A 13,498-nucleotide genomic window follows, 5' to 3' on the forward strand; every position below is an offset into this window, starting at 1 on the left:
TCTTTCATCCCAATTTTTTTTTCAGTGTAGGCATGGAACCCAGGGTCTCATGAATGAATGATATATGCAAAGTGCTTTGCACACAAGTGGAAGGCACATAGTAAGTGTTCAGTAAATGCTTCCTTTAAGAGTTTTAATTTATTCAGGTACTGGGCTCTTAGGGAAGAATTTGGACCATTTTTCTCTATAATACAAAATAGGCCCAGACTGCTATGTTTTTTTAATCCCTATATAAATTTTATTTATACAAATTTTTACTTTCCTGACTCTTACCTCAATATCTTTTGCTACCGATGTCTTTACAGTATCCCTTCTTCTTCTTTTTGTTTGGTTTTTGAGAGTCTTATTTTTTACCCTAGGCTGGCCTTGAACTCCTGGTCCTTCTTCAGCCTCCTGAGTGCTAGGATTAGATGCATGAACCATCACACCTGGCTTACCATACCCCTTCTAATTTGAAACAGTTGTAAGAGGATTTCCCCAGCGAGGGTCTCAGTCCCTCTCCTAAGAATAAGGTACACAAGTGTTAACATGGGATTTGGTAACAACTATTTCCACTTAGAGGTCTTTCTGGCTTACTTATTGTGTTCTCAGCTGTGTTTGGGAAAGTTGGAAATACCAAATAAGTGACCTATGGATTAATGAGGTACTATTGTTCTAATTCTGTCAAGCATTAGATTAATCAAAGCCAAATGTAAGGTTGGTTTCTTCATGTTTTGCACTGTTAGATTTCTATAACTATTAATCAGCTACCAAGGTAATTATTAAGTTTTCAATTCAAACAATGTTTTTAGTGTAATACCTGAACCAATATAGAGTTTAGATTTTAAGTCCTGATTTTTTTATATATTTTTTAATTATCATGTTAATAATATGAGGGGATTTCATTGTGATAATTCCATATACATGTACAGTGTACCTTGAACAAGTTCACCCCTCCACTATATTTCTATTCTTCCTCTTCCTCCTCCCCCATTTTTCAAACTGTTTGGTGGGTTTCATTATGCTGTCTTCATATATAGCATACTACCATCCTCCTCACTCCTAAGTATCCTTTCCCTCTCCCCTTCCTGAAAACCTCCCTAGGCAGTCTGTCCACCATGTAGATTCATGCCCTATCACTACCAATTCTGCTGGTATTCAAAGCTCAAACAAAATAAAATGTTTCTGTGTAATTCAGTCCACAGTTTTGACGTGGAGGTTAGCAGTTCAGTTAAAGGGAAAAAATATGACTTGCTAAAAGGCCTAAATGAAATAGTAATCAATGAATAGGTAAGAAAAAGAGAGGAAAACAGGGATTATATGCTCTTGAAATTTGGAGGAAAACAAATGAAAAGATTACAGGTTAATAAAGATAAATAAGGAATAATTTACTAACTTTATTCCCAATCCCTAAGAGAATAATAAGTTTCCAATTTAATATTCAGTTTAGTAGCATCTCTACCTTTTTACCCCACTGAAAAGGCACAAGAGAGACTGATAAGAACACGTACACATTCATGATGACTGAACCTTCTGCTCAAGTGGCCAAATGCCAGGAGACCACCGTGCTCTCCCACCCTTGGGAAATACGAGCCTGAGCCAGAAACTGGAAGCCACAAGGTCAAAATTTTTATATTCATATCTCCTAACATTCATGTATATTTTGCATTTCACTGTTATGTACCATTGTATTTTAAGTCAAAATGTTTATAATAGTTGAAATCTTTAACTTCTGCCATTTCCAAATAGTCAAGTGAAACTGATGCTCCAGTAAGATTTGCATTGCAGTTCTGTGGCTTTCCCTTCCCCTTGAAATAGCAATTTTGTGAGGGACAGGGAAGAACAAGTATAATGATATATAATATAATGGGCTCAAAGGTCTCAAATGATCCACAATAAATTAATAATCCAATTATCATTAAGTGGAAGATCCAATTCTCATGTACCTCAGTGAAGCCAAGAGATCCAAAAGAAAAGTAATCTGCTTTCCTAGTTTTTGAGCTACTTTTTTTTTTTTTATAAAAAGATCAATAGTGATGTCTTCCTGCTCCAGTATGGAATTAGTGTTTCCCTAAATACATTAACTTCAGGAGTATTGAATTACCCATGAGGATCAGCACCACAATGAAACAAACAGTTGTTCTTTACAAATTAGTGATTACCAATACAGAGAACCCACTGTTGGATACAAAACGACAGAAGGCAAAGCCAGCAGGACAAAAGGTAAAAAGTATGGGCACCCAAAATCCAGAAAGATGACACTCACCTTCATCCTGATAATCTGGCCAAAAGGGTACATCTGATGTGAGAGGTGGGCCATGAGTCACACTGTGGTTATCGTCAGAGCTGTCCTGTCCAAGGTCTCCAACTGAGGGATGAAAACGAAAGTGAGGCCATCTTTTGGACATCTTTATAAGGATATTTGTAGATCTCTTCTGGTATTCATAAAAATTGATGCATCTTTTACTCCATGAACACGTCCATTATCAATTAATACGTTAAAAACACATAAATAAACTCAACAATAAACTTACCTGGATAGGATATTTTTTACTCAAGTAACTAACTAAAACTAAGGAACTGTTAGCTTACAGTGGGAAGACCTCTTGCCACTAGAGAGAAGTTTCTCAAAATCACACTTAAAATGTGAATTTGTTTTAATCTACTCTGTCTTCATTAATTGCAATCTTTCCCTTGAATGTCTCTTTCTCTTTATATTGCCAAATAAAATAGAAGGATCTACACAAAGGGTTAACCTTCTATACATAATACAATTTAGCAAGGTCGATATTCTGTCATCCTCTAGAAAACAAGAGAAGTAAATGTAGAACCTAAACTTTGCTGGATTCTATTCTATTGCAACCTTAAGGAAGTTCTCTCTTTGTAATTCCAGTTTACAGCCTATGCAACCAACCTCTTAGGAATTCTAAAAGCCCTAAGAAGGTAATATTTGTTCTGCAAAATGACTTTGATAAAAGGTAATGTATATGCAGTACTGAATTATGCAATTAAAACAATGCTAATCCCTTTTGGGTGTTTTTAACCTACGTTGAAATGTATTTTGTAGAAGTGGTCAACGCCATTATGATACTTTTAAAAGGTTCAGACGGAAGATGTTAGCTCATTGGAAACCGGAAGAAAATGAAAGCACTGCAAATGGCTTTCCTTAAAATCCCTGAAACAGAGGTTCAGTCTGTTGATAAAAGGATACCGACAGCTGCTTAGTTCATTTCACAAACATGAAAAAGGGATTTTCAATTAAATTTAATATTATCTCAAATACTAATTTCCAAAGGAAATCACCAATGCTAATCTCAGTAAACACTGTAGAGTCTTGGCCCGGGATTTCAACTAGGGAGCAGTGAAACCAAACAACCTACATAGAATCTGTATTGCCTCACTTTAAAGGTTTATTTCCTACAATTAAACTAGAAGGATAGGGAGGACATAAAATGATAAAAAGAGGATGGCTGTGGCCTTCTCTTTCCATAAATTAAATGATTGTATCTGGAGTCTTCTTTGGCTGTTCAGTGGCAGGTAGATGTCTATAACTAAGTTGAACACCTGCAGATATAGGACTTCAGAATAAACTGTAGTGTTTATTGTAGAAAAAAATTTAAACACATGCCAACAGTCACTGGCTGGAGCCAGAAAAAATGTTCTCCTTTATTAATCCAATAATCAGGATACAAAGCTTTAAGCGTAAAGCATCACTGTGCAATTTCCAGAAGAACCAGGGAAAAAAATCTCAAATGTTGGACAGAGGGTTAAATGCTCAAAATTTACAATTTGGCAAATCTACTGAAATTACATTATCAACAACAATGTAAATGGATTCCCTGGCCAGAAACCTGAAAGTTAGCTTCAATATTAAAAGGAATTTTTATTTTGAGTCAAATCAAAATCCTTTAAAAAAAAAAAAAAAGGTAGTTTGTGTTGCCAAACAAAATTTGACATTTGTAGGATATTTTTCAACTGTCATTATGGACTCAATGTTTTCTGCTTGCTTCAGAAATCTGACAAATCTCCCACTAAAGGGGGAAAGAAAAACAACTACTCTAACACATTCAAGCATATTAAGCTTTTGTTTTTTAAAATGCAGATCAGGAAGAGCTTTTGTTGTTTTGTATTTTAGTGACTTTTTATTTTAGAATAATTTTAGACTTATATAGTGTTGTAAAGATAGTACAGAGTTCATGTATACCCTTCACCCAGGTTCCCCCAATGTCAACTCCCATAACTGAAGTACAGGATATGCCAAAACCAAAAAATTAACACTGGCACATTACTAATAACTAAAGTACTGACTTTATTTACATTTCACAAAATTTCCCATTAGTGTGGCTATAGGCATGGTTCAAATGGCAGAGGCACCTGCCTAGTAAGTGCAAGGCCCTGAGTTCAAACCTCAGTACCAAAAGAAAAGAAAATTCCATTAATGTCATTTTTCTGTTTCAGGATCCAATCCAGGATATCACATTGCATTTTCAGTTTCCTTTCTAAAATCTCACCCAAAACGCCTGCCTGGATTTCACACGACTTACTAATTTCAGATGAAAAAGTCACTTCCACATGATTCCTGTAGTTCCTAACTAGTTACCTAAAGTACACTTTTAAACAACTATCCCCTGTGCCAAATGCCAGGCTGTGCCCTTGTGAATTATGCAACAAGGAGGAATGCAACTCAAAGTAGCAAACAGAGCCCAGGTCAGATAATTGTGATTGGGGAAAACATTTTAAAATATGCCTTACACGTAAGCACAATTAGTTCCTGATGATGAAGATGTTGTTAGAAGTGTTTTTAATGTCACACCAAATGGCCCAACTCCCTTGGGCTCACACAGAAACTAACCTGTAACACTGTGTAAATAGACACTCCCTCTATAATTAAAATGATTACAACTGCTAAAGAGGCATGGGTGAAAAGTTTTATAGAAGAATTAGCAATTATTGTGGTTATTTTGGGTTTGCTGAAGTTTAGAGCATCATTCTTCCTTAACACATAACCATGCATACACTCTGGATTCGTCTATAGCTCTGACAATTGCAGTTCCAAGTGGTCACGACTTGTAGTCCAGTGGGATCAGACATAAATGATCACAAACTATAGTGACAGACATTTCCACTCAGCAGCTCTACAATTAGGGCTTCGAACTCCATCTGCTTAGAGTGGCTTTCTCACAAGCAAGACCCTCTGCCACTGGAGACACACTCCCCACTGCAACTCGCTCAGAATCAATATATTTCTATACAGATATATATTTTAACACACCATATCTCCATTAATCACGTCCATTACCTTCAGCCTTTCTCTTTGTATTTCTAAACAAGATCTGGAGGAACTATATCAAGGGTGTGCATGCTGTTAGCTGGTAATTTGCTCCTTTATTCTAAGTGTCATAAGAATTGGGTCCTACATACACTCCTTAGTATATTCAATGGCAGGTTCTCCACTGAGTATCTGTGCTGAGGGGCCCATAAGGGGATGATTTCTCTACTGTTCTTTTCTGAGAATCAAACTCAATTTCATTCATGCTCCATAGAGTGATAAGTTGGGAATTTCTGAGGGTTGGAGCAGAAAGATAAAGCAGTTTTGTGTCAGGTGTAAGGTAATTATTTGCCAGGGTTTCTGTGCTATTTGTTTTTATTCCCTGTGTTTTCATTAACAGTTAATGAGTTTTCCCCCTTAATTCTGAAACAATGGCTTGGCCACTAGAAGTTGGCTTTTTCTGCCATAGATTCAACCAGCTGTTGCTGCTCCATAAACTTTATGGAGAAGTGAATTAAACTGACACAAACTTTCATTTAGTAATTCAATTCCAAGTGAAATAGGAGAAAAATGAACGATGATGTTCCCCTTGTAACTTTTTTCACTCATAGCAAACCTGTCTAGTCCTGAACTCGCAGGTACTATTTAAGGACAAAACCAGGGTGTAATGACAATTTTACCAAAGAAATGAAAAAAGACAGAAATCAGTTTGAGCATTTAAAAAAACACAACAAAATGTAAGAATATATAACAGCTAAAACATTTAAATATATGTTTGCTTATTCAATATGAAAGGATCAATGTTTTTTTCATGTTAGTGTAAGTCATTCTCTTTTATTTCTCTTCTGATTAATTGTGAGTTATAAAGATTTACATCTGAACTAAGCGTTTATATGATATGTCTAGAAACTTTCTAGGGTTTGCTATTACTTCGTCATCTACCTTTGCATAACAAGGAAATTGAAATGAACATAAAGTCGTCTATAATGTTTTTAGGTTGTGTTATAATTGTTACTGCACTTAGAAGGGAACACACGACTTCCTACTCTATTTAAGATCCCATGAGACACATAGCTTCCTCTTTAAACTAATAAATCCTCACTAAAATGCTATAAATAAAGCTCCCTGATCCAAATCCAGTTAGTTTTCATGCTTGATAGCATTAATATTGCCAGATTTTCATGGACCAATTTAATAGTAATGCAGTTCCCAAAGCTGAACTATCATCGTAAGATTAGCAAAATGACAGCTTATTATTCCTTATTATAACCATTCACCTAAGTTATTGAATCTAGCCCCAACTAAAGAAATATGTTGGGTACAGATGTGACCATATATGTGAAATGTTATTCACATGTAAATATATTATATAGCACATTTGCAACACCAAATGTTGAAGTTCTGTCAATACGCCCATTATAAATTACACACCATTTTGCACATACTCATGCATTAGAAAATGTATGGTGTTTCCCACAGAACATCTGAGAGGCTTCACCGACTTCTAAATATCCATTTGGTTTTGCATGGTTAGTTCTTGTGATTAATCCACGTATAGTGAAGGTCTCAAATTCTTCTCTGTTCTATACAGTCTGACTTCCTGTCCATCTTTTCCCACTCCTACATCTATTCATAATTCAATGTGCAAATATTCTTCCCCCCAAACCAAGGTCCTAGCAGGGAGTGTAACAGTACTGAATGTCATTAAATCTAGGAAACAAATGATAGGCCAAGTAAAGAAAGTTTCTATTTACCACTCTTTTTAAAGTTGCTCCAACTAGGTCTTGAATACATAAGAAGAAAGTTGGGTCTAGCTAAGTTTTCTAGCTTAGGATACTGCTTACTAATTGCACAATTATGCTAAGAATAATGAGAATTCTTAAGAACCTTCAGAGATAATGTTTGCAGGGAATAGTAGTCATTTGGTTCAGAAATGCAGCCAAATTGATTAGACAGACATCGTACAATCACTACAAAACACCTGCGAATCCAACAACCTAAAGGGCAGTCTAGCTTAATAATATTCTAAAATGAACTACATCTGTCAGTGGTGGATTGGACAGGAAAATGCCCTGGGAGCCAATTGGAAAGTTCTCCACCCCTCTCCCCCTCAAACTTTAAGAAAATGATCCTTTGTAATGCAGTTCTTCATTTTGACCAGCAGGGTGGGCTGCAGCGCATAGCATCTTCCTAGCTCTCTTAAAAGAAAGGAGGAAAAACAAAAAAGAGAGAAAGAAAGAAAGAAAAAAGGGGGAGAGGGGTAGCTACTGTGTGAACTCTTCTCCTTCCAGAAAACTGTGTGATTTTTAACCCTTCTGAGGTTTCGCATAAAGGCACAACTCCTGGATATTAACAAACTGGAGAGCTGGCCGCAACAAATACAAACCAGATAATTGTATATGCGACAACACACACTTCATAAAGCAAATTACAGCCTGTCAGCAATCATTCTGGCTTTACACTAACACACTCCATCTACCACCGTTATTGTTCGCTGGTACTAAAATGGAACCTGCTGAGTTGGAATATTTTCAATAGTAATGAGATTGTGACAGAACTTAAAAACATGTAAATCCAGGTATTTGGCAATGTGTGGATAAATATATTGTAAAGAGAATGTATTCATCACATGGCAACCAGGCAACTGAAACCTAGAATTATTGGTTCATGGCTCTGCTTTCTTTGGACTACTGTACTCTTAGCAATTAATTCTTACCATGAAGCTATTCAACTGAATTGCAGCATGTTTTGACTTGCAAGAGAAAGTCAGCTATAATAATAAAAAACATAATAGCTTGCTGACCTCTTGCTGGGGACAGGTTCTGGGTCAAGGTTCTTCAAGTGCTATCTCATTGAATCCTCAAAAGAATACCAGGATATATTATTATACCAAAGCTTGAGACACAGAGACTCATCAGTGGCAGAGCAGGCTTTGACCCCACCTTGTCTGATTACTAAGCTAATCCACTGAGCTGCACAGTCTCCAAACCCCCATGCTTTATAAATCACTACAGTTATTCAAAGGCAACCCATACTGAATGACAACCAATGACTTGAATTTATGGTATTCATTAGAATTTTTTTTTACTTTGGTAAAGTAAATCTCTAATCAAAAACATAAATTATTATTGTTAGTAGTGATAGTAGTAGTCACACTAGACATGGGGACTGGAACTGGCAAAGCCACATGGCCAAGAAGAAAGTGGGCCAATTCATAGTTCAAATAGATTATGATGGCATTTTAAAATATCACGTTTTGGCATGAATTTCCAACTACTTTGGGTTTAGTCAGGTCAACATATTAAGTTTTTTGTATCACTTTCTGTTTGATTCTGTTGAATCCTGGGTGTTTTTGTTCCACACACACACACACACACAAAGAACCAACATGTTCCATACCTAAACATAATTTGGACTTGGCTTGGTTAATGAATACATTTCCTTTTTGGTACCGTCATGCTTTAAGTCTCACAGTAGGAAAAGCCTTTGAAAAATATAGAATGCCACATAAATGTAGCAGTTTTATTACTATTGGTTCATCTTGTTCTTTCTTCCCATCTTTCCCTACCTTCTTCTGAAATAACAAATTGTAGTAGTTCTTGCACCCATTTATAATTCTGATGCATTCCAGGGTCTAGTCTGCTCCATGGCTTAAACTTAAGAGAAACTATAAGGCTAGCTGGAATTCTAATATCTTTCACTAAGGAGGAATGAGACTCTATGTTCTATAGGCTGCCAGTAGATATAAGAAAAGTTTTACAAAAGTCTAAGGAGTAAAAAATAAAACAATACACAACAGGGAATGGATTATGTATTGTTACAGGCATGGTGGTACATGTCTGTAATCTCAGCCACTTGGGAGGCAGAGGCAGGAGGCAGGGCCAGCTTGGGCAAAGTTAGCAATACACAATATTTTATAAAGTAAATAAATATGAACAAGAGGGCTGGAGACATAACTTAAGTGGCAGACTGCTTGGCTAGCATGCCAAGGCACTGGGTTCAATTCCTAGTACCTCAAAAACAAACAAACAAAAACAGAAGGTATTGTGAGTGAGACTGGCAGACCTAAAAATGTGAACCAACTTTTAACATACTTTAGAGACCTCCAATACTGCTGTAGCTATAATGGGCCCCCATCCCACCCCAAACAGGGATTCCCGTTCATATGTATAACGACAGGCATGTAACTGTAACACTACACCTGTAACGGCATATCAGCAGCAAAAACTTTTCATTGTCAGCACTGTCATGCAGGAGTCTCTCTTGATTTTTCAGTTATTTTCCCTTTTTACTGAGGCATTAACACAAGTAATATATGAAATCTTAAGGGTAAGAGGTATCACTTTTAAGTTTAGGAAAATACCTTTTACAGATAAATTGTGATCAACAGTTTTGTTTTGTTTTTTTCAGACTAGCAAGGGTGTATGTTAAATTCATGTCAGCTGACAAGGACAGAAGGGTTCATAAGACTGGTTCTTCTACTCTTTGCCTCACTAGAGTTAGCAGTAACTGGAAGCTTTATCTCACACATCATATAAATCCCCTAGCCCGTAGCAAAAAGAAGTCCCTTTCCTATGTTAGTGATACTTCAGCCATTCTGGCAAACAGGTTCCTAAGAGAGGTATGTGATGATGAGAAGCAAAATGAAAAGTTAATGTTAATAGAACTGGGTCCACCCATCATATTATTTAGCCTTCAAGTATCATGCAAATTTTACTGGGTTTCAAGTCCAGAAGTTTACCTGCTTATTCACAAAGGAAGATTTAACCAGAAGCAACAAAAAACTGTGGATTCAAATTAAGCACACTTTTCTCAATATTCTGTGTTCAGAATATAAAAATTTGTTGGAGGCAGAATTCCTGACGAACGTTATTAATTCTCATGTCAAAATTCTGTGTTCAGAAATGGTCCTCCTTACCTGATCTCCTGTGTTGGCCGAGGGGTAATGCTATCTGGGAAAAAACTGTTTATGAGTTGTTGGGGGTTTGTTTGTCTCAGCAATAGCCCTCCATGCTATCTATCTAGATTTCTATGTAAATATATAGATACAGGGCCAGAGGTATGACTCAAATGGAAGAGTGCTAGCTTTGAGCTCAAACTCCAGTACTGCAACGAATAAATAAATTTCTAAATATATCAAGCCTCTCTGTGTATAGTGTGTATCTTTTTTTTAAAAACAGAAGATAACATTTATTCTGTTCTGTACCCTGCTTTTGTTCCTACCATTTATCTTGGTGATTGCTCTGTATCAGTCCATATAGACTTATCTGATCATTTAACTAGTTTTTTCAATTAAAAAATAATACAAGCAGATAGTAAAAATTTATAAATAGCAAAGGAGATAAACAATAAAGATTCTGTCTTCCACTTACAGCTGTATCCCCTCAACAAGGATGACAACTGTTAACAGATTCATATGTACCTTCCACAAATATTCTAAGCACAAACATAAGAAAATGTGCCATATGCATCATACGGATACATGCATGCACACACAGACACAGAAACAAATTGTCTTTTTCACCTAACAATTGTCCTTGGAAAACATTACATATTGTGCATGTATGTATGTATGTACATATACATACATGTATCACTTCCTTTAAACTCTATGTAGCGTTCCATTAACTGGTCCCCTAATGCTGGACATTTTGGCTGTTTGGAATCTTCAAATACATACAACACTACAATGAGCATTCCTTTACACAATATATTGTGTAGGGAATACAGACAGACAGCACCTGAGGTCAGGGATATACCTGCAATAAAATTGGTTTTTTTCCCTTATACCTCATTATTGTATACTCCAGAAGAGAATATTTAGAAAGAACATAAAAATCTTAGAAAATGTCAACTTTAGAAAGGAAAAAAAAAAGAGAATTCTTTTATTTTAAAAAATTTAGTGTCTTTGATAGTAGTTGCAAAACAATTAGCACACTAATTTTAAAATGCATTATCTCATTCTTGAAAACCTGACCAGGAGATGTGTAGGAAGGAAACTATTTGAAAAGGTATCAAAGTTAACTTCAAAAACAGTTTGTGTGTGTTTCAATTGCTAGATAAATTTGAATAAAATACAGCAAATGAGGAAAGGGGGGTAATGCCTGAAGGAAGTCAGGCCACAAAAGCAGCTGTCAAGATTGTTGATGCTAAAAGGTTGGACCAAAGCCAAAAGCAGGAATATTCCTCCTGTGTACATCCCCCCCCCACCATTAGTTCCCCAAAAGACGAGGAAAACATGCTGGAAAAGTTCTTTTTTTAAAAGTAGTGTAGGTTAAGATAGTTTAGGTTCATAACCGATGCTTGTGTTTATAAAATATTAGCATTCCAGGAATAGTGACAGAAAGACACTTAACAATAAATTACAAATATTGTAAATTCAGACCTTTTCTTACATTTGCAAACACGTCATAAATTTGGACTGTGTTTCTTTGTATAAATCCTACTTACGACTGAGCTAAAACCTTTTGGCATGAATGCAAAGAGTATTTTCATAAATAAAACTTAGTAAAATCACTGTACACTCCATTAATTCAAAAGCACTTCTCTTCAACTTCAAAGGAAACCTCCCCCCCCTTTCTCTCCCTCTCATTTTAGTGTAAAGACGGTGTTTCTTTGCTGCTTTAATGTTTTGCTTCTTGTAGTTGTCATAACTACATGCTCCAAGTATGCGATTCTAAGGAATGAGAAGTTAAGTGATATTCATGCTTCTATTCAACATGTTTCAGATATTATAAAGCAGCAAGCTCATAAATCTAACCCCTGAAGTGCCTACCAATAAAAATTCTGTCCATGCACCCTACAAATGCAAACCTTACAAATATGTATATATGCAGGTTACATGGCTCAGCAGGGATGGATATGTTTTATGGAAAGATAGGTGAAACAGACATGATCAAAGTTATATACATTCATTTACTTGCCAGTTGTACTTTGAGGTATAAAATAATACGTGTTACCACTTTTGTACCACTTGCTACTATATGGCAAGCACTCCTCATGAGTTATCATGTCATTACAGCTCACAATAACTGTGAGGTAGAGATTATCAGGATTTTATAGATGAGGACACTGATGATTTTAGAGGTTATATCACTTGCCAAAGCTCACACTTTTAAAAAGAGGAACTGGGATTCCAATTTAGGGCTGATTTCAAAGCTCTTGCACTTCCCATCATAAAAAAATAACTTGAAATAACAATTCTAAAAACCAGTTCACTATCTTATGTATTTTGAATTCAGATACATAAAGTATCTTTTTGGTGGGAGGAGAGCAGTACTGGGGATCAAACTCAAAGTCTTGTACTTGCCAAGCAGGCACTCTGTCACTTGAGGCACTCTGCTAGCCCTTTCTGTGTTGGTTATTTTTGGTTTATGCCAGGGCCAGCCTGTATGACAATCCTCCTATTTATGCTTCCCTGCATAGCTGGGATGACAAGCTCATACCAATAGGTCATTAGTTGAGATGGGGGTCTCGTAAACTTTTTGTACAGACTGAACTTGAACTGCAATCTTTCCCATCTCTTCCTCCCAAGTAACTAGGATTACATGTTTGAGCCACTGCACCTAGTCTCCAGATACATAAAGTATCTTATGCAATAATGTACTAGGGCTTACGACAGAAATAAAAGAACAATCTCATATTTTTAACCAATCTCAATCTGAATTTACTTTCTTGCAGTGCTGGGGTCAAACCAAGAGCTAGACAAGTGCTCTACCACTGAACTACATACCCAGTCCAAGAATTTTAACCATGTACAAAAGTAGAAAAAACAGTATAATAAATTCCCACATATACATCATTTGGTTTCAACAAGTGCCGGCTTGTAATCAGTCATGTTTCAGCTATACCCCACCCTGCTTCTTTCTCTTCTCCCATATTATTTATCTGACTACCTTTAACTATCAAACCATACCTCTCTAAGGACTCTAAAAAAAAAGTAACCATAATACCATTGTAAACAACCAACAGTAGTTTCTTAATAACAAAAAAAAAGTCTGTGTTCAACTTCCTAATTCTGTCGTAGACGTCGCTGCTTAGAGTTTGACTTGGATGCATATAAAACCCACACATTCCTTGATAAGCCTCTTAAATCTTTTAATCTATAGTCAATGTGGCTTAATAATAACATTTTCTTTATTCGTTTTACACTATTTGTTTTTGCCAATCTACATTTTTAGGAATCAATTTACTTTGACATGGATATAGACTTGCCATTTCAAAATGAGATTTTCTAAATTTGCAAAGTAG

At 36.1% G+C, this 13,498-nt stretch overlaps 1 protein-coding gene across 5 annotated transcripts in view; it reads right to left on the minus strand.

The window, feature by feature from the left end:
• Nucleotides 1-13,498, minus strand: part of Skap1 (src kinase associated phosphoprotein 1) — a 288,040-nt gene that overhangs the window by 216,051 nt on the left and 58,491 nt on the right. For all 5 annotated transcript variants that reach the window (XR_012438612.1, XM_074045942.1, XM_074045941.1 and 2 more), the window contains exon 4: nucleotides 2,246-2,347. Coding sequence is in view for 4 of the 5 variants with exons in the window: in XM_074045942.1 (XP_073902043.1) it covers nucleotides 2,246-2,347 (102 nt within the window). In the remaining variant the exon portion in view is untranslated. The remainder of the gene's footprint in view (nucleotides 1-2,245; nucleotides 2,348-13,498) is intronic.

This window comes from Castor canadensis, chromosome 11 (assembly GCF_047511655.1).
Source record: "Castor canadensis chromosome 11, mCasCan1.hap1v2, whole genome shotgun sequence".
NCBI lineage: Eukaryota > Metazoa > Chordata > Mammalia > Rodentia > Castoridae > Castor > Castor canadensis.